The 22,061-nt window shown below is 26.6% G+C and overlaps 2 protein-coding genes across 6 annotated transcripts in view; one reads left to right on the forward strand and one right to left on the reverse strand.

Moving 5' to 3' along the window:
- The window catches only part of LOC114125592 (uncharacterized), a 138,259-nt gene extending 132,709 nt beyond the window's left edge, over window positions 1-5,550 (forward strand). For all 3 annotated transcript variants that reach the window (XM_027989313.2, XM_050204560.1, XM_027989320.2), the window contains one exon: window positions 5,231-5,550. In XM_027989313.2, the coding sequence (XP_027845114.2) occupies window positions 5,231-5,375 (145 nt within the window). In that variant the 3' untranslated portion in view covers window positions 5,376-5,550. The remainder of the gene's footprint in view (window positions 1-5,230) is intronic.
- On the reverse strand, window positions 5,010-10,212 carry LOC114125581 (4'-phosphopantetheine phosphatase). Of its 3 annotated transcripts, none has more exons than XM_050204553.1 (12): window positions 9,982-10,212; window positions 8,650-8,753; window positions 8,375-8,577; window positions 7,952-8,307; window positions 7,711-7,817; window positions 7,448-7,631; window positions 7,193-7,385; window positions 6,874-7,026; window positions 6,712-6,799; window positions 6,446-6,650; window positions 6,044-6,368; window positions 5,010-5,799 (listed from the first exon to the last, which is right to left on the reverse strand). In XM_050204553.1, exons 1-12 carry the CDS (start codon window positions 10,127-10,129, stop codon window positions 5,586-5,588), a joined length of 2,280 nt encoding a protein of 759 aa, XP_050060510.1. In that variant the 5' UTR covers window positions 10,130-10,212; the 3' UTR covers window positions 5,010-5,585. The 3 variants fall into 3 exon arrangements, with proteins under 3 accessions (XP_050060510.1, XP_050060509.1, XP_027845105.2); XM_050204552.1 differs by having other exon boundaries at window positions 7,874-8,307; XM_027989304.2 differs by having other exon boundaries at window positions 7,469-7,631; window positions 7,874-8,307; window positions 9,982-10,210.
- Window positions 10,213-22,061: the final 11,849 nt, after the last annotated feature.

Here is a 22,061-nt window from a genome sequence, read left to right on the forward strand (position 1 = left end):
ATATGATTGAGTCTCGTATAGTAAAGCGACACTGTGTATATTGAACTATACTTAAATCAATATAATATAAATCCAAACATTAGATAAATAGGTACACCTTAAATATAAATACAGTTTAACCGACAAATTCCCGATTCCGTCGTAATTAAAACACGAAAAGTTTATGAGAACTTTTTTTTCGTGTATTACTATCGTGTGTATAACACATATCAAATCATTCGTGTACTAATGTAGGTACACTAGGTAGTAGGCACTAATAATCATTAAAAACAGAACTATTAAAAAATATGTCAATACGTGTAAACCAATAAAAATGTAAAACTAACTAAATGGGTTGGCCTGAAGAATGACCATTATTGTATAGTAATAATTTAATAAAATTGTAACTATACAAAAAATAACTAGTTTTGGGATGGGTAACAGGTAACAGCAGTGTACAATTTAAAACAACTTCGCAGAAAAACGAGAATACATTTTTCGGGTAAACAGTGAGTTGCAATCCGATTCGTTTTTAGAGTTTGAAGTATTTATTGGTTTCAAGTTTAAAAATAACCGCTCCTATTACCCAACTATATCGCACACACTATTTATGAACAAATACTCAACAAAATACAATTTGTTTAAAACAATTGTGATTTTTTTACAATTCATTTTTTGAAATACATAATGTTTGTTGGCTTTACAAATGTGCGTGTTATGTATTTTTTCACAAATGAGCCATTGGGGTATTCTGCAAAATGATTTAGGTAATAATATTTTTGTTCTGTTTTTAATTTATTGATTGTACAATCTGAAAATGAAGTTTTTTTACAATGAGCAAAAATAGATTTAGGATTTATATAAAATAAGATACGATAAAATTAATAATTAAACTAAATTAGCTATATTTTAAGAGACCATGTCTCTGGAACCTATGTGCTTAGATAAATGAGTCATTCACTTATGGAACTTTGTGGTTTAAACTTTAAAGCGAAGAGAGTTAGTCAATCAATAGGTCACGACATCAGATTAGTTTAAGGCACCTTCTGGGATTACCAGAAATATCGGGAACAGACAGTTCTGAGATCAGGAGCTTGCAATAGTTATGGATATTAAAGTGTAGGCGTTTGTAGAATGCTTTGGCAACGTTTTGCATTGTTGATGTAAAGATATATTTATAGAGATTATCAATTGAGACATGATTTTGGGCTTTAATTATTAAACAAAGTAATTTAATTGAAATATTTTGATTGTATTAATAAACATGAAATTAGCAATTTCTCTATACCTACCTAGTTAGATACTATCTATAAATTCAAATTGGTTTGAATAAGAGAAGTTTATTTTTGAGATTAACGTATAGGTACTTAATATTATATTATATTATACTTTTTTTATATTTACTTATTTATATATTATGAGAAAAAGGCATAATATAGCTATCGAGTACGGTTGTTTAAGGCGAGGAGCTTGGAATGGATATGGATTAGTGGATTACCCAAATTAGTCAATGATCTTATTGTAGAAGTAAATTTAGTAATATTAATAGTATTGTTGTGAGTATGATTATTATAAAATAGACCATATAATATAATACTACGAGTAAGACATACCCTGTGCAAGTAAATGTGTTTTATAAGAAGTTAGGTACCTACTTAAAATCATTTAACAAGTTCAAACTATAAATTATTAATATTTTTTAGGTAAATTATTTGATTACATATATATAGTCTGTATTTAATATATTATATTAGAAGGTGTAGAACTTAATTTTTTAAAAAAACAGGAACGCAAATTGAAAAAACTGTCATTAGATAAAACAAAACTGCATTGGCAATATACAAGATAGGTATTGGTACTTTCAGCGTTACCTACACTTATGAACCATTCATTTTTTGTTTATCCCCGCATACTGCTCTGTTTTATGGAGTTATATGAAGGGCAAAATTATCGTTTCCCTTTCCCCCCGGATAATATCAATTTAAAAAGGGGAAAGGTGAATCGAACTCCCGACCAAATGCGCGTATTTCAATAAATAATATCGACAATATTTATGCACAAAATAACATTGAAAGTATAAAAATTATTAATAAACTAATCACTATATATACCTACTCATTAAATAGATTTATTGTCGATGGTTATAACACTATATAATAAATATGTTTTAGCAAAACTTTCAGTTAACGGTTTATAGTATACACATATTGGTAATTGTATGTTTAATTGCTTATGAAGTTATGACAATTTTATGGCAACTCGCGGCTGAGGGGGGGATATTTGGTTAACATCGATTAGATCGATATATACCCGACTAGCGACCTTTTATTATTGTCTAACCTTTTATTGTTTTTGTTGTTATTAACAACATTTTCAGAGTTCCCCGATAGATTTTTCTTTTTTTTTTTTTTTAAAAAAAAAAAACGTATTACACGATGATGTGGCGTTTTTCTATACGATTGTGAAACGAAAATATAATAATCGGTTAGAACGACGCAAACACAATAAATTCGTTGTAAATGTGGAAAAAAAATGTCGCATTATATTATTATTATTGCATCGTACCATCGTGGACAAATCTAATTTTGTTAGAATATTCCTTAAATTTGTTAGACATCGTTATTAGGCGGTCAGGATAGGTAGTACCACTATACTACCTATACCTATTTACCAGGCTCGTGTGTCAGGTTTAAGGGGTTCAACCCCCTCATCGCCTTTTTCACCTCCGAAGTTCAATGTACGATCGGAAAACTATATTCTACTGAATTATATTACTGTGATTTTTTTATAATGCTATTTTTTTTTTCCATTATACGAAGAAATCTTGTACACAGGCCTGCAGAGTAACTTACTATACGTAGGTACCGTTGTACTGCTTACCCACCTCAATTGGCAATTATTACCATTTTATGAAAACTCTTAGAAAATGTATTTTTAAATAGGTACCTACTTACAGGACTAAGTATATATATATATATATAAATTTCGGTACCTCCCAAGTGCAATGACCAGCATACAATATAATATTATACGTGGCTGTATTTATTTATAACTATTTATATTTTATTGTTTGTTCTCTGTGCGACAATATCAATATATCTTTATTATCTTTATTCATTGTGGGCGAGAACAGCGAGAACTGCTCGCGAGGATAGGATATCCAATAGGGTTTTCAACGATTTCCACGCGGAAACAGTAGATAGGTACCTATCTAATATACCTTCATAATATAATACACGATCGTGCTCACCGGCGAGCGGATAGTCCCGCCTCGCAGTTCAGCGTGTTGGCGTTTATTTTTATTTTTTTTCATTACCCATTATTATTATTTATTAAAAGCAAAATTCAATTGTTTGGCAGTCTGACAAATAAATGTATATAGGTATCCTAATAATACACTCGGTTCCTCGATAATCTTGGACCGTGTATTCATAAAGCCGTATAGCCCGTGGGCAGTACTACTGATCATATTTTATTATTAATATAATATACATTTATAATAGATAAGTAGGTAGGTACTTAATAACTATTTTTATAGTAAAGATATTAACTATGTATGTCTATGTATTTACGATTAGTTAGGTAGATAATTAAAAAAAAAAAATAATTTTCTAATAATCTTAATTATTTTACTAAATACCTACTTGTCTGTAGTTATAGTATATCAATCCGTTGTAGGTAATAACTTAGATTTTTTTTTTTCATTTAAATAGTAATACCTAGATACTTTGATTATAATCAATATTACCTTTATGATACGTATATGCCTTGGTAATTATTTAATCACGCTTTAAACAATTATTTTAAATAAAAATAAATAAATAAATGTTAAACAATTTAACTTACATTAAATATGCTACCTACTCATCTGTATAATATTGTCTAGACCACTGCAAATGCTTGTTGTAAAATGTAGGATTTTTAATAAAATATTCAGTTATTGTTTCAAAAAAAAAAAAATGTATATTTGTATAGCAATCACTATAGGTAAATTTAATATTACTATCAGTGACCCAAATGGAAATAAAAAAAAAAAAATGAACTAACTATTTTTAACTAAATTTAGGCAATATTTTTCTCTTTATTTATTTTAAACTCTTCAAATTGAATACGTTTTTCATTAACTTTTAACTTTAAGTTCTTAATGTTAATATGCTTTAATTAACTCGTGATTATTATTAACTTAACTATCATTTTTGATATGTAGGTGTATAAATGTAATTTCGAACAAACACATATGTTAAGTTAATAGAGAACTATAACTATAGTTAATTTTTTATTTAATAGTTATTGGGAGTTTGCTATGAGTAGATATTTTAAATTTATATGAATGGAGTGGAGTTATAGAAATTATTTATCTATATAAAAAAGTATAAATTGTTTGTTAGTAACGAGTAATAGGTAATTTATCATGTTAAGCAAGGATTTTTGGATTTGCAACAAACATTTGATTATTTTACAAATTACATTTTTAATCTATTAACTGTCAAACCATGAATTCATTTTATTCATTAGATATATTGTCATATGTAGGTCATTAAAATATTTAATTTATGGAGTTATGGAGTTGAATAATAATTGATTGAAAACATACCGTTTTTAGACTCTATAATTTGACATCTGCATACCATGCTGCTATCTTATTTGCATACATGAAAATATGAGTAGATAACCATTTATTATTGAGTATTATTTACTTATAAGTAATATTGTTTTATAATTTGAGTTTCTATTAGTTATTAATTGTAATATAACTGGCTTGAGAACATTGTTACAATTATTTTTTAATAACCCTTTAACCTAAAGACTTGAAGTTATAGTCAATACATTTTGGGCTTCTTAAAAATAACAAATAAATATTATACTATAATAGCTTATCATTTAACATACTAAATTTATATTTAAGAATTGGGCAAGATTCTGACAGTTCTTTTTTTTTTATATTTTAATAATTGTATGATAAACAAGGCTAGGGAGTTAGGTTGCATTCAAATAAAAATCAAGTAAATTATAATCAACGCATTTAAGACTTTGATTAAACAACATACATTTATTTGTATTCTTAATAAAACAATACATGGAAAATTGGTAACTTATTTAAAAATGTAAAACAATAATAAAAACATTAAAAAAAAAAAGTTTTAAAATTCATTCAAGTTACATACTTATTGATTTATAAAACAAATGTATAACAATAATATGACACATACGATCTTATTTTAAAATATATTTGTATTTTTTTGTATTTCAGTTTGTGCGCTGGATACATATCTGGAGTCTTACAGGGAAAACCACAAGAAGAATGTGTTGCTATGGGACTGAAAGCGGCAACATCAGCACTTTTGTCACATAGGCCAGTTCCCATAGAGTTGAATGCAATGTCAATTAATATATAAAATTAATATTTACTTTACAATACATAACAATTGTACAAAATTATAAGAATTCCATTTGTCAAAATATTAAATAATAATAATAATAAATGTTAACCAAATACCACAATATGTGTAACACTGTAACTTATACCATGTGATTATCATAATAATATAGTAATCTTAGTAATTAATATAATTTTTTTTTTTTTTTTTTTTTTAATTTGTTAAAAATTATTTTGTAACGTCAACACTTTCATATTTGCACACTACTGAAAACATGTCACCGCCTAGCCGTTTAGCTAACCAACGGTTTTTAATTATGGCCATTTTGAAACTATCACACACGAATTCTGCATCTATGTTGGTATGTACAGCTCGACCCATTCCTTCTAATATAATCAAATCCACAGTAGTTAATTCATTTGCCAATTCTCGTTCCAATCGACTGAAAAATAGAACAATCAATTCATATGGTTTTATTCGTAAACAAATAGATCATAATTCAGTTACTAATACAATTACTTGACTAACTAAATGATATTAAGCCTCTTATACTACAATTTATATTAATAATAAAATCTTAAGATTTAATTTCTTTACTTATATAATTATATAGTATGCCATTGCATTGTATAACATAATAATATGCCATATGATTATAAGATCAGTCTTTATAATTTATTTCTTACCTAAGATCTAAACATGGTCCTCCTTGAGCTGTCTCCATTGATTTCAATTTGCCTTCATCTAATCCTTTAGAAATAATAGGACAGATAGCAGCAGCTTGACGTAACAATACAACGAGTTCTGAATGAGTAACATCATTAAGAGCAGGAGCAGAGTTGGCACAAAGTATTACTCTAGAGCCTTGACGTAGCATTTCTCTGGCTAATGGTAGTATCCCCAAAACTATATCAATACCACTATTATCGATGAAAATTGCAATTTTTTTGTATGGCTCGTTGCAAATTTTTTGAACCCAATTATCAAGGCTGTCAATTAACCAAGGTCTGGCTGTAAATAGTACAAAAACAAAATAAACCTAACCTTAACTTTCTTTATTTATTTTTTTGTTATTCATGAATTATTACCAGGAATTCGGTTCCTTGCTTGTTTAAAATCAAATTCACCGGTTTTCATTAGAGCTACAGTTTCCTTAGCTCCCCAATCAAAAGTATTCCCTGCTAAGACACCCATGATTAGTTCTTTTTGTCTTTCTTTTAAATCTAAAGAATCCAATTCTTCTAATCGTTCTTGAAGACATCTTAATGCATATTCATTTTCTGTTTGTTTTTGCTGAAATGTGTATTATTTTTATAATTGTTAATTATTTTAAAAATAAAAAACAAAATCTTACAGTTAAATACGGGTCAGGAAAATCAAATTCTTTTAGACATTGATTGATTGTATCAAGAAGCCCTCTCACAGTCAAATTACCATAAGCACTAAATAGTATATTTATAAAATAAAAAATGATTTAAAAAAAAAATAATAAAAAAAATAAAGAAAAAAATCTTACAAAGGTTTTATTTTAAGTAGTTGCACCCGAGAAATAAATTTTTCCTTGAACAAAGCGGCCCGTTCTTCAGCTGTATCACTAGTCGGTTGACTTGCAACTGCATAATTAACATAATTTTCTATACTTTCTTCAAAGCAATTTAACCAATATTCTCTGAAAAATGTTTAAATGATCTTTTATAATTTATAAGTATAAAGTTAAATCTTTACATTGCTTTTATGATTTAAGTTGATATTATAGACTTTTTATTAAATAAGATTTATAAAATTGAAGTATCAATTGTGATAAAGAATAAAATCATTTCTAAATCAACACTAACCTAGCTTCTTTATCTGAGTTCAAATCGACTGTATCTGGAATATAACTAGATGGATCTTTGAGCAATGGGCAAAACGTTAAAGGTGATTCCCAACGATCAAGTTCAAGTTGATCAACTCGCTTACCAAATGTCAATTGAGTACGGTTACTTCCACTACCAGCATAATTTTCTAACCATGAAAACTTGTCACTGTCTGTAAATATTTTTTAAATATTCAAGTATTTATATTGCAAATGAAAGTTGCAACTACTAAACTACTATTATAGATGGAATTACCGCATTCTTCAGTGCCTTTGAGAAATGCCCCAATTGCTCCTAAATATCCTTCATGCCTCAAAAACAAACTTTGTACAGTTCCTCTAGACCAAAATTTAATAGAAAAAGATATAGTGTGCATGCTAAGTGAACGATTTCTTAAAAAATAACCACCAAAATACACCTAGAAACATTTAATAAACATCATGGATATATTTATTTATTTATTATTATGGTATACAATAAATTTGATTTATAATAACCTTTTTCAAATTATGCATCATTGCATATAAACAAGCGATTTGACCAATGTCATTGCTAATTGCAAACAGTAAACTTCTCGCCAAATCTGCTTCATTGTAATCACTTTCTGAAAACACAACAAATGAATATCAAAATATAAAGTACAGTTGACCTCTATTATACCTGCATTTTGACGAGGACATATTTTACCAAAAGAAGAAGCAATTAAATCTGAATGCATGCCAAGGGTTTCATAATCACCTCCATATATATCCTTCACAAGCATATCAGCCTTTCTATGATCTCCTTTTTCAGCAAGATCAAGTAATTCTTCAAATGTTTTAGCTTTAGTCAAAAGTGTACCAAGGCCCCAGAATGTGCCACCTCCAGTAGCTGTACCACCAATACGTTCATAACAACTATCCGACTCCACTTTTAAGATACTTACACCTGAGCCAATGTTAACCAACATGTAAGGAAATACATGTGGGTCTGCTGTTTGAAACTCATATTCTGGACTACCATTTCGATTGTAAACAAAAGCTTCATCACTTATATTTTTTAGTAAGAAATTACATCCTGTTATTAGACACGTAAGTTCATCTTCTTTATCTACTCTGAAATGTTCATAAGATAATGTTAGCATAAATCAAAATATATTTAACAAGTAATAACTATACACACTTTAATCCCAATTTGTCTTGAATGAGTTTGCTATACTTGTATGCCCCACCTCCTGTAGCTTTAATGCTTTTTCCTTTTCGTTCATCACTGTTAACTAAGTTGTCACCAATGAAATCCAAACAGTTTTCAATATATTTTGTTTCAAACTTGACAAAATGTAACCTTGCTTGTTCAGAATATGTGTAAACAAACTTATCATGTTTCTAAACAATATAAGTGTGAATATTTAATTTAATTAATATATAATAAAGTTAATTATTTACAATATATCATACGTCATCCTTGTTTTTCTCATCATTTTTGTCTATGTTATCGGTTGCATAATAAACTCGTCTAAATGATACTGTTGAGTAATATGCTATTTTTGTAAGCGAACCGCCTATAACAACAATAGTATATACATATTAATTCAAAACTAATATTCATAATATGATTAAATATTTAAATTAAATAAATTGTTTTATTAATAATGGTAAGAATGTAAGATTGCATATATTATAGTAATTTTTAAAAACATAATTAGCACTGTCAAACAAATTGATAATAACTGAAATGTAATAAGGAGATTACAGTCTCTAAAGAATAATTTGGGTAAAAATAAACAGTTTAAAACTATCCATGAATATAAGATTTAAAGTATGAATAGTACAAATCTATCAAAATGGTTTATAGCTCTATATTAATAAATTTGTTATTGTTTATAGTTGTATACTTTAAATCCAATATAAAATGATATGGTATATTATAATATGGATATTTTAGCTTGTATATTAACATTATTCTAAAATAGGTTAATAAGGCTTGTAAAATAGGAGATTTCCACTTAAAACTAAACATATACAACATTGCAACAGATGGTCAATAAATTATTTTTTGATTTTAATGTAATAAAATACAATATGAAATATTATATTAAGTAGTTACTCTTTTTCTTTATACAGATTATGTAGAAATATTAATTATAAATATTAAATATTGAGTTAAGAGTGTCAACATACCACTAATTAAAGTACTGATATTTAAGATTTATTTTAATAATTGGTTCAATTAAATATACATTAATTATTTTAATAATTTATTAATAATTTTAATACCTAATTATTTTAAAGTATTTAATTAACCAATATGTGTTTAAAAAAATAATTTTATTTGGTAGCTTAGGTTTTTGAGATAAAATATTAATGATTAGTTATTTACTGTAGGTTTTTAAAAAAAAATTTAAAGAATATACTCAACACTTGAGTATGTTTGATATAGCTACTTATATAATACTTTTGAACACAAAAATGAATACATTTATTGGTTGAAATATTTAAATTAGGCTTATATAAGACCATGATTCTACAAAATTGGTTTAATAATATAATAAAATTATTTTTACTTATTTAAAAAACTTCAATAACTAATAAGTTAATAATGTAAAAATGCCCTTAAAAATGGAATACTTTGGTAATATGTATACATAAATAAATTGCTTTGATTACTAAGTAACAAATGAAAACTAACAATAATATGCACATTTTAGAAAAATGAATATGTTTTGGAAAAATTTAGCTGTAAACAGAAAATCAATATTTGTTTTAGATACTATTGATTGTATAACATACCAATATCAATTGCAAACTGTTTTGCATTTTTCAAATTCCTGAAGACTTCCAAAGTATCAGGAAGCTTTATGCTATTTGGATTTTCTTTTTCTTCCATTGTTATATTCACTAAATTATTTGAGGACATTAAAATTGAGTAAAAGCACATAACTTATAAATATTTTTAAAATATTAATTTTCACCAAATTAAAACAATTTAAACGAGTACTTTAAAAAAACAATTTTAACAGTACATTAGTACATACCAGTTTGAACTTGTTTTTTTTTTCTCAGACGTGGTGAAATCGTTAACTAAAGTAGTTACGGAGAAACGGACTACGATGAATTGACAAAATGTTAAGTGAACATCCAATTTATTACATCACATTATAGACATTATTATTTAAATATTATTAATTATTATCATCGAGTGTTCGAGTAAAGATATCGTTTAGAGAGCACGTTTATTATAGATAATACTATCTTAGTTCGTAATAATATTTTATTATAAACAGGTTACAACTCGTTGCGGTATATTTTTTCATTGGTCGGCTGCGGTAAGGTCGTGTTTGTCCACTTTGTAGGTCACAGATCGCGCCACCGGGATATAGCCCGTCAATAATAATATTTATCATGCATAACATTATACCTACGAGTCGTGATGAGTATTATTCTTCTATTTTTTGTTTCTAACGTTTAGAGCATATTACAGATAAAAAACATAATATAGTTATAGTTATTAAAATTATTATATATTTTTTTTTATCTATGCGCGTGAGTGCTAAAAGTTTCTTTTTTAAACGGAATAAACCGACAACGTTTTTGTTGTAAAAAACCGTAAAAACAATATTGTTTTACGTGAATTTGATGTGTGTGTGTTTTTTTTTGTCTTCAAAAAGACGGTATGTAATTATTTACTACTGATGTGTTCCACGCAGTTTTTTCATTATAATGGCCAAACAAAATACCGATAAAAGAACAAGTAATATTTTATAAATAATCAGAACCGTTTTAATAATGCCATATTATTTATTTATACAAGCCACAAGCAAAATATAACATATGCATTTTGTGTGTGTGTTTTTTTTTGTCTTCAAAAAGACGGTATGTAATTATTTACTACTGATGTGTTCCACGCAGTTTTTTCATTATAATGGCCAAACAAAATACCGATAAAAGAACAAGTAATATTTTATAAATAATCAGAACCGTTTTAATAATGCCATATTATTTATTTATACAAGCCACAAGCAAAATATAACATATGCATTTTGTGTGTGTGTTTTTTTTTTGTACTACTGAAAATGATCGTGTACCTGCCTAATTATAATTTTGAATGATGAAATAATAATATGCCCAAGTAATAACGTTCTATGTAATAATTACAATTTTATCATAACGAAAAAAATATAAATATACAATAGAAGGTTGGCAAAATACTAAATATTCCAACAAAAAAAAATTCTGTGCTTTTTAATACTCGGTCACTCAGGATTTACACTTTTTATAGCTTTTGGTAGTTTTTACTTATTAATAATTATTGTAGTAGTTGTTGTATACATTTATTATCATCCGTTTTAAGGCACGACCCGGAATGCGGAGGGCCCTTAGTTTAATAACAAATCATCGTATAAATTGAAAAACAAAAAGTTTTTAAATAAATCTTGAATGATAAATATATTTGAAATTAAATATTTAAATGTTATGAAACTATCGACAAGAAAAAAAAATTTCAGATTCTTCAGTTATTTGCTTTAATTTGGTACCTAAAAAATAAGACGAGTATTCACTGTTCGGATAGAACACTATCCTAATAAGCTACAGCCCTTATTAGCGAACGGAATTGCAGTGCACATTTTAAGACACACTATTCCGTACGTTTTGTACCTTAGTATTTAGTGCAATGTTGCCAAATTTTTATAAGTTTATTTATTATTATGTATTTGACTTGGTTGTAAGTACGTAACTATTATTGTAACATTTATACCGCATGCTCACGAAGCATGTAGAGAGGTGTTTTCAAATAATGAAATTTAAGTATGTCGATTTCATTTAGGCCAGTGTTGGTAGGTAGTGAAAAGAAATCAATATATTATAAATAAATATAAAAAATAAAATTATAATGTTTAACGGATTAACTTTACGGATAAATTCCGAACAGCATGTCAGCATAAACAAACGAAAACGAGTTAGGAAAGTGGTTAAAACTATTTTTCGGATTGTTATTCCTATCACCACATGAGATCGAAAATTGCGTTCGTTGAACTTGCATCTATATGTCAAATATAGATGTATAAGAATACAAGATACTTACATTATCTGACCATAACACATTGAATACATACGTAGACAGTGCCTGGTTTGTGTGAGCATGTGCAGCTGCCCCAGGCGGAAAATTTGTTAGAAAACAACAATTTTGAAGTTTCTAATTTATTTAGATGTTTAGGAAACATTGAAAAATGTAAACAAAAATAATAATAGTGATGTAGTATAACACCGCTTACCAAAGTGTTATTACATAGTCAGTGAGTGTTCGGCGTATTATTGGAAATACCGTATTATTATAATATGTATACAGCACTCAAGCCGACGCACTTCTATTTTCATTCAGATTATTTTCGAGTATAAGATAAATCGTATAAAATATGTTTACCGTTTACCTACAGCAGTACTCACCCGACACATTGAGCTTGTTGTATTCCCAGTATTGTAATCTTCGAATTATTAAATTTTATACTTTCAAATGATTTATTTGTACACTATCAAGCATTTTTTCTTTGTTACACTATCGCTTCGTAGTCACATTCTTGTCAAGACAATTTGACTAAAAATTAAACGGGCTTAGTGTTTTCTTATAAAGCTTTTATTTTAATCAATAAATTCACAATCATTTTTGCGACAAAAACTCAAAACCGTAGCACACAGCGGTGGCACGCGGCAATGTACGTCAAAATCGCAATAGTGTGGCTTGGTCTTAACTCTTTTTCAAAACACAGCATCACTTTATGCTCTGTCCTGTTAAGGCAAAAATTTAAAAAAAATGAACTACATAATTTATTCTAAAAGACCTAAAAATTAAAATTACCTAGGTATTTAAATTAAAAAACTAGCACAATTAAATACTTAATTAAAAAAAAAAAATTAAATATGTATAAAGTAGTAAATACTCGTAAATGATAAAAAAAAATTTAACATATTGCAATAATTATAGTTTATACAATGATGAAAAATATGTCACGGAAAATTTGTTAACCTGGCGGCTGTCACTGTACGTAGAAGATGATTGTTTATTTCCACCAAAACTTTGAACACAATAGAACCGCCAGAAAAACCTCGGTATCTATATCTAAATACATGTTTTGAAAGAAGTATTAGTTATTACGTTTATTTATTTTTTATTGATGTTTGACTTTATTTTTTTAAGTAAAGTAAATAGATTGGAGAGTTTCCATAGAACATTTAATGCCCAGTTTTTAATCCACACCCTTCTATTCATTTGGTTGTATCAGTTTTGAATAATAATTATAAATAACAAATGGCAACATTGACCAGAAAATCGTACGTAATCATGTTGTTTTGGGGGTCATTTTGATCATTGTTTCCAAAAAATTAAAACATTTACTGAAAATGTACTGAACCATGCTTTACCGCACTATTCGTGTAACATTTTCTGAGCAATAGACAATAATTAATGTATATAATTTATCGTTTTCTGTTTATCATAGGAAAAATTTAAATTAGAAAAATATTTCTTCACCATCATACATTTATAAGTAAGTAATTTATAACTCAGTTAATGAGGTAAATTATATAAATCAGTAATTATATAGTTTGGAATTTTCTTCGATTTGAAAAATTATGAGGTAAAAGTTCATTGTAAAACATTTGCTGTTTTAAGCAATTAATTTAAATTTTTTAAATTCAACTAAATAAAAGTAGAGGTTAGTAATATGAGTCAGAATCTTACATCTTCTTAATGAGTATCAAATATGTATTATTAATGAGCTTATGTTATGAAAATGTTTTTGAAGACTAGAATGCGTCACACGAATGAAAATGTTAGGAAAAAACCAATAAAAAGTATAATACAAAGATTAAGGTTTAATATAAAAATGACAGATATTAATATATCGGTAATTTTTTTTTACTGGTTTAATTCCAGCTTTAAGATAGTGTCACATATGACATGACATTTTTGAAAGAATCTTATATAACATATTATGAGAAAACTTAATTTTGTTTATAAATGTTTTATATTTCTTTTTGGCTTTTGTAGTTACTTTAATTTCTATCTACCATTTTATTCATGATTTTTAAATATTTATGTATTTACTATAATAATCTTGTTTTGTTTTATTTTATTATATTTATAGGCTTTTTCAAAAAAAAATTACCGTTGGTAACCTAGAAACAATTAAAACTTTCGTATTTTATGTTGAGTAGTTTAATATTCTATATTAAAGTATGTAAATATGTTATGATATTTTATACATTGTAGGTACTCTCAAATATTTGTTTGAATAGAACTAAAGTTGAATGCCACAGCGGTATACATCAGTGGGGGCATAGCCTTATCCACTCAATAAAATGATGTGTACATATGTAAATCATGTATCTAAATAGTAATCGTTTTGTGGGTTATTTAACTTTGCATAATGCTAGACTACCTAAAAAAATAAAATAAAATTTAACCAAATGTCTACCTATCTGCAGTCGCGCGCTCATGAATGTAGTAGTAGGTACTAGAAACTTAACTGATTATTTATTGCTCATTACTGCGCAGTTGTTGGCTATTTAATTATTCAGTATGTCTTAGATTGTACATCCACATACCGCAAAACTACTCCACCAACTATAAAACACGCATGATAGGTATATAAAACATTTAAAGATAAAATGAATATTACAAAATTTTGTCATTAATAAATCCAAATTATAATATGTACTAAAATGAGAAACAATTACATATATAAATAATAATCATATGATTTATGTTTAAAAAAAGGCAATAAAAAAAAACTATCATAAGTTCATAAGCAAACTAACAATACCTATAATAATATTTAATAATCATCCTTAAAAAATCATTAGAGACTGGCCCACTGGGAATAGAGTTTTGAGTAATTGTACTACCTTCCTAACTTGGGTTAAAATTCAAGGCAATGATTTGTTTTGTTAGAAACTAAGTTGTTAGATAATAGATGTAATTTAAACTTTTTCCATAGTACATTTTTTTTGTAGTAGTAAAAGTGGTAGACACCCTCACTCATAACCTGTTCTTTATAATCGTGGTTGAGGGTAACTATTATTAAGGGGATTGAGAGCAGTGATTTTCTGCGTATTTTTCAAACACGCGCAAAATAACTTTTCACAATTTTCAATTTTTATTTTTTCAAAAATTAAAACATCAGATAATTATTTTTATCTCTACTTTTATATTATAACTTTTTACAGTTTAAGTTGAAAAAAATTTAAAATTTAAAAAAGTCGATTTAAAATAGACTTATAAATTATTCCAAACTGATTGATTTCGCAATTATTAACGATTCACTATTAATTATTAATCGGTTTATTGGAAATATATCACGTCTTAATTCCCAAGTTTCTCGTGTATTATATTATAAGCAAATAAACAAAGACATTAGACAGAAAATAATCCTAAGGATTTTTCCTTGATGAATCATTTAAAATATTTAAGTATTTAAAATCATGAGTATGTGATAATATAACAATAGGTACATTTTATACCAAATTCAAAATTCCATCCGTGATTAAAAACAGAGGAAAAACTATATCTAATATATATCTAATGACTTAAATCAATCGAAAAATAAGTTTTATGTGTGATTTTTTTTAAAATTAAATTATGTATGTTTTTTGAAAACATTTCATTTAAAAGCAAGTCTATCACTTTATAATACAATTTATACCTACAATAATATATATCCCTCGAATATTCAAAAATCTTTCTTTCTAATCCATATTATATTTTTTGCGTATATACCACATTATATACTACATCTAATGCGTAGATTCTACACTGTAGAGGATATTATTCTTTGTGAATATCTATAGTCTATACATTAAGAATTTAATTATATCGTATAATATAAAAGTGGTGGGCGTGTTTAATATGCTTCTCCATGTTGGAAAAAGTGTAAGGGGATTACAATTTTTATACAGCTATCAAAATTGTAGATAGGATTCCACAACTACGCGTATTACATTATATAATTTGTTGAATTTTATACTAACAACAATATTTATTTTAATTTTATTTATTGCTAATTTGAAAATTTTATTATTATAAATAAAATATAATACGCGTAGATAAAAAAAAACTCAAATCCTAATAGAGGTACTGTATCCACCTATAATCCACTTCAAATACGCAATTGTATTGTAGTAAGTAATAATAACAGTTATAATAACAATATTAGAAATTGTATAATGGTATTCATTTTTTAACTTGAATTTCTATAATATGATTATAGAATATATTACCTACGATACAATATTTCGTAGACTAGAAAATAATTTTAGTTCTAGCGTATGCAAATGGTAATCTACATCGTACATTTATTAAGGGTTAAGTTTGTTTTGGGTGACTATAAATATTAATGATTTTCTTTTATAACACTAAAACATTAACTTTAACATTATATGGTCAACTGTTTTCTTCTTGATATTTATATAAAAGAACCTTAAGTCCACAATAAACGTTATTGTTTGCATACAACTGTAAAAACGTATGTTGTAATGTCTGTTTCTGTTATATACCTAATAAGATATCGTATTATGCAAGCTTGAATATTTTTTTGAATTATAAAAAATTATAATATATTTACTAAAATATGTACAATACAACGCAGTTACACAATTACATCAAACTGTTTATACACTATTTTTTGTAATGTACAATTCTAAGAATACATTTGTGTAGTACATACTGACATGGGCTTAGAAATCTGAAATCTGAAATAGTTATAGAGGTGGAGGCTTAAATTGTTATTTTAAATAGATACCTAACAAATATAACTTTACTATTTTAGTACAGTATAGTACATCTAAGATATTAGATACCTAATAGATATATTATATTTCATAATAATATATTAATATTAAATATAATAATAACAAAAATAAATGTGTTTGGATGATATTTTGTTTTGATTTGACAGATCTTTAGTCTTAATACATTTTTATATTTCTGCTTTGAAAATGTAATGATAACATAAAATTATGTCCAAGTTTTATTATGAATATTAAAAATTACTTATCTATTTAGTATATCTTAAACCATATAAAATAACTTTTACAAAATTTGTAGTTGTGTAAAAAAAATAATATATTATAATTACTATATTGAATTGATTATTTTAAACAAAGTCGGGATAATAGCTAGTAATCTATAAAGTAGTCTGGTTATTTATATAGGTAAAATAAAACATTTTAAATAATTATGCAAATAATAAATTATTATAAATGACTAGTAGTGTTGATATATATGTGTAAAAGGTTTTAAATACATAATTTATAGTTATTGACTACCAGAAACTCAAATATCTTCTATAATAATAATCCAAACAGCTTGAAATTATTTTTTTTTAATATAGGTACCTACATATAATGGCACACAAGAAATGCTCGATGTACATGTACAACGGTGGAAATTTCAAATAAATTGTGAAATCATCCTTATACAGTTGTTCCTATGGATAGGCATATCTCAAATCGTCGAAATAAGTAAATCGGAGAAAATGTTTTGAATTCTCTACATGGTCAGGTAAAGTTACATGCTAAGGTGGAATTATTTTTATTATTCATAAATTATGCAAAAACCGTAGCTTTATTGATTGTCCACTAACATAAAAGCAATGTATAGTTGTAGGTATGCTATATATTTTATTATAGTACTGTAATTTGTAATATTTCAATGTTATACCATAACTATGGGCTACAACGTGTCGATAGGTTCGATAAACCGTCAAAACAAAACGAATTATAGTTCATTTAACAATATTATGGCATAAAGAATCTACAGTTCATTACAATAATATTATTAAACAACACGCGGACGGGTCGACCTTTTTGCAGGATTAACGTTTTTGATTAATTCAAATCGCGAATGATCAACAAAAGGCAGTATTTTAGGTATAATTGATAGGTAAATGATAAGGCAAATTGTATATTGATTCAACTCGCAGGGTACCTATAGTGGTACCTATTATATTTGTGGAATACACAGAGAACTGAGGAGGTATTTCACCTTATTTAACGGTTCACACCGTAATAATAATAATCGTAATTTCCAAACCCTTCGTTTTGCCTCCGGTCATTTCCTGTATATTTTAGTGTATTGTACGGCTACAGCGATAGGAACTTTTCGAACCGGGTCGGTTGACAAATACACGTTCGTTTGCTCATGACCACGAACCCAAACAGTGCGCTTCTTTAGGACAGCGTACACATTACACAGGGTGATACGGAAATGGTCGACAAACGATATTTTACAGAGTTAACTACGTATACTATTTAGTAATGATTTTCGTTCTAATCAATTATTATGTATAATCATTATGATTGTTAATGGTTATAATATTTAAAAAAAATCTATATCAAAGACCATTTGAATTAGGACAAAGGTTATTAGGTCATTTATCTGTTAATTAAAATCGTTAGTTCTTTCTGTTACATTTTATATATACAATCATGTTAAAATATAAACAAGTGCATACATTATGTGGTATGGCGCGTATTGGTAATTTTAGTTTACTCATACACATAAATAAGTATATTATAATATAAGTATATCACATATTATATTATGTTGTATGGACGGGAAATGCAGACTTAGGAGCGTCGAAACTTTTGCACCGAAGCCGACCGCAAAGCAAATAGGTACATCGAACGAATATGGGTCGAGGGCAAAACGGAATTTTTCAGATCGGTGCCTTGTATATAATAATGTTATAATAATATAAATAAAGGCAATATAAAATAATATGTAACCGAATTATTTAGTAGGCCACCGATCGGTTCGTACGTTATGGTGATTGGGCCACGTAAATGCTCATACACTTAATAATAATATTATCATAATAAGACATTATGTAATTATAAGCATACGGGTTTATATATTATAATTATAATTAGATATAGATATGCCGTGTAATATATTTCGTATCGCGACTTAAAACAAAAATTGTATTCCTCTCGCAGACCAATATTAATTATCGTTGAATTGTTCGGTATGATTATGATATTATTGCTGTTATTATTATAGGAGTTCAGATGTAATATTATGGGTTCATTAAGTTGTACAATATATTATATATAGTTGCTGCAAGGGCCCTACCTCGGGCTACCTATTTAGTATTTACAATAAGTTACAACCTATACCTACACCGCGCACACAGCACAGACGCGATCAGTGTTGGGTAGACCGTTAGGACGAAGAGTTTCGTATACTGTTTGGGCGAATAGAAAGTATGAATAGATTTATAGATAAATTTATTGTTATATTATAGGTACAACTATTATAGGTAATGAACATTCTCAATTGAAAAAATAAAACCACATACAATATACATAAATATTAATTAATTTAAAGAATTTTCTAACTAAATACTTAGGTTTTGTAATAAATTGTAATGAACTAATGTTAATTCAACAATTAATAAAAATAAAATCCTATGTGTATCATCAGAGTAGTCTATAATTATCGTCTACGTATAGGTAAAAAGAACTTTACTCGTCCAAATGGTATAAATGACAGTCGTCTAAACGGATTATTCGTTTTTTTTTTGCCAAAATGTATACATTAATTGTCTGAATGGCCACCATAATATTATAATATTATTATATACCGGGTCATATTAGGGATATGAATATTGCTGGTCGATATACACAAATAGATTTTAACCTTGTCCATTATTATTTGCTATACTGTAGCAGTGTTGTCGTCGTGAATTGAACTAAATTATAAGATAATATTATGTGTATTATGCTTTAAGTACATTATGATAATATAGTGCTGATGATCGTCATCTTCAAATATTTTTTTCTACGAGTGCAGCTCCGATATCGTTCCAATCTTATACCTACAAATTTAACGGTTACATTTTTTATATTATGAAATATTATAATATTCAAATTATCCCCCATGGCATACACTAGAAATTTTCTACTCGTTGAAGGATTATTGTCGTTCAATTTTTTTTTCACTGTTTCTGCTGCACTGATTTATTTGGCAATACATACAGAGTGATTCAACAAGTATAGTCACTCTTTTTTGTCCTTTAATTACGAATTCATTGAAATTTTAAAGTATACTTAAGGATCGTATTTTAAAATACTTAGATATTTTTATACCATTTAAGGAGCGATACAAGCTTCTTTTTTTAATGAGCACAAACTTCCTTTAGTATACATTTTTAAGCAGATGATTTTTTTCTAAAATTCAAACGAGTAGTTTCTTAGTTATTACAATTAATACATTAAGGTTCCTTTAATTAATAGCTTTTAAGATGGTTTTACAACAATTAAAATATATTTAAAATTTAAAAGGTACTTCATCTAAAACTTATTAAATCTGGATAATTGTTACAATTTTTAAAAAGTAAAATATTAATTTGGTAGTAATTACTATAATTATAGCCTTTTATTCATTTATATATTATAGATACGTACCTATACAAAGTATCCTTTTTATACAAAGTTAAATGATCCAAGAACTATTCGCTTTGATTTAGATATACAACATATTCAAAAAAGCCAACTCCTACATAATTTGTTATAATGTTATAATAATAGCAGTTTACAACAAAAAAGGATAATTCTAGTTTAAATTCAAAAATAAAAAATTGCATAAATTTTGTTTGTAAGTATAAAATTTTATTTTACTAGAATAAAAAAAAATATATAACTCTAAAATTTATCATTAAATTAAACAATTAAAGCAATTCAACGCATATCACAGTGACCTATTCAATGTCGAGGTACACTCGACAACTAATATAATATAGAAGAGTGAGTCCTATAATATATCAAGGAAAATCCACAACATTCACAGTATTTTAGTTTTCCTTAAATATGCGTACCTATTTGATCTAATCAAAATGAAGTAACTTTAAAAACAATTGATACATTGACATAGAGAGTACTAGTAAGTATAATATCTATGTATCGTCGTTGGTTATAAAATTAACATTATATTATATCAACTAAATAGTTTCATCTAATATTATATTAAAACTTATAATTTAGCTTTCATCTGGGAGCAAAATTCTAGGGATTTTTTTAAATATTAATGAACATTTTAAATTTAGACTTTTTTAAATTGTTATTTTACATATTACAATAATGTTTTGTTATTATTATATATAATCTCGTACGTTTCGTAATTTGAGTTGATATAACTGCATTAAGTATTAACTAAAAGGTATAATTACTTGTTTTGTTTCTGGTGGTCAATTTCCATAAAATATATTAAATAAATTGTTTATCTAATGTAAAGGTTTGAATTTAGTGAAAAAGTTATTAAATTTGTTTGTTTATATTTTATATTTGAGCGTTGAGCTATACAACTTTGAAAATTTTAATTTAGGAAAAGAGTATTGTTATGTTATATATTCTACTGAACTCATACCAAAAAAAAATGAAACATTTACAAAGTTATTTAATTTTGAAAATATTTGTAAGTACCTATCTAGTACAAAAAAACTCATCATAGAATTTTAGTTATTTTCATGGTAATAATTTCATAGTAGGTGTAATGAACAACTATGAAGTAAAAACTAAAACTTAAATAATCTATAAAAATATTCTTTTCGAGCGTCACTGTATAATATTAAAAAAGCAGAGAATACTATAAAATATTATAGATAATTCACAGTTATTTTACGTAAATAAGTCATGTGGAAAATGTTCAGAACAAATTTTTAAAATTAATTTGTTATAAGTTTAAACTTTAATTTAATTCATATAACTTAAAAGTTTTCCAACTTATGAGACTTTATGGGAATTCAGCAGGGAAGTGGCTGATAAGTTCTTATATGACTTATTAATTAGCAACATAAATTCCACAGGATTACTCTCAA

The sequence above is a fragment of the Aphis gossypii genome, chromosome 3 (genome assembly GCF_020184175.1).
Source record: "Aphis gossypii isolate Hap1 chromosome 3, ASM2018417v2, whole genome shotgun sequence".
In the NCBI taxonomy this organism is placed as follows: Eukaryota; Metazoa; Arthropoda; class Insecta; order Hemiptera; family Aphididae; genus Aphis; species Aphis gossypii.

Bases quoted from the DNA above. Each gene is read 5' to 3' on its own strand.
- LOC114125581 (XM_050204552.1), bottom strand. From the start codon at position 10,129: ATGTGCTTTTACTCAATTTTAATGTCCTCAAATAATTTAGTGAATATA. The intron at 7,386-7,447 runs GTTTAGTAGTTG...AAATATTTACAG, and splicing joins TAATTCCATCTATAATAGTA to ACAGTGACAAGTTTTCATGG. The intron at 7,027-7,192 runs GTTAGTGTTGAT...AACATTTTTCAG, and splicing joins AACTCAGATAAAGAAGCTAG to AGAATATTGGTTAAATTGCT.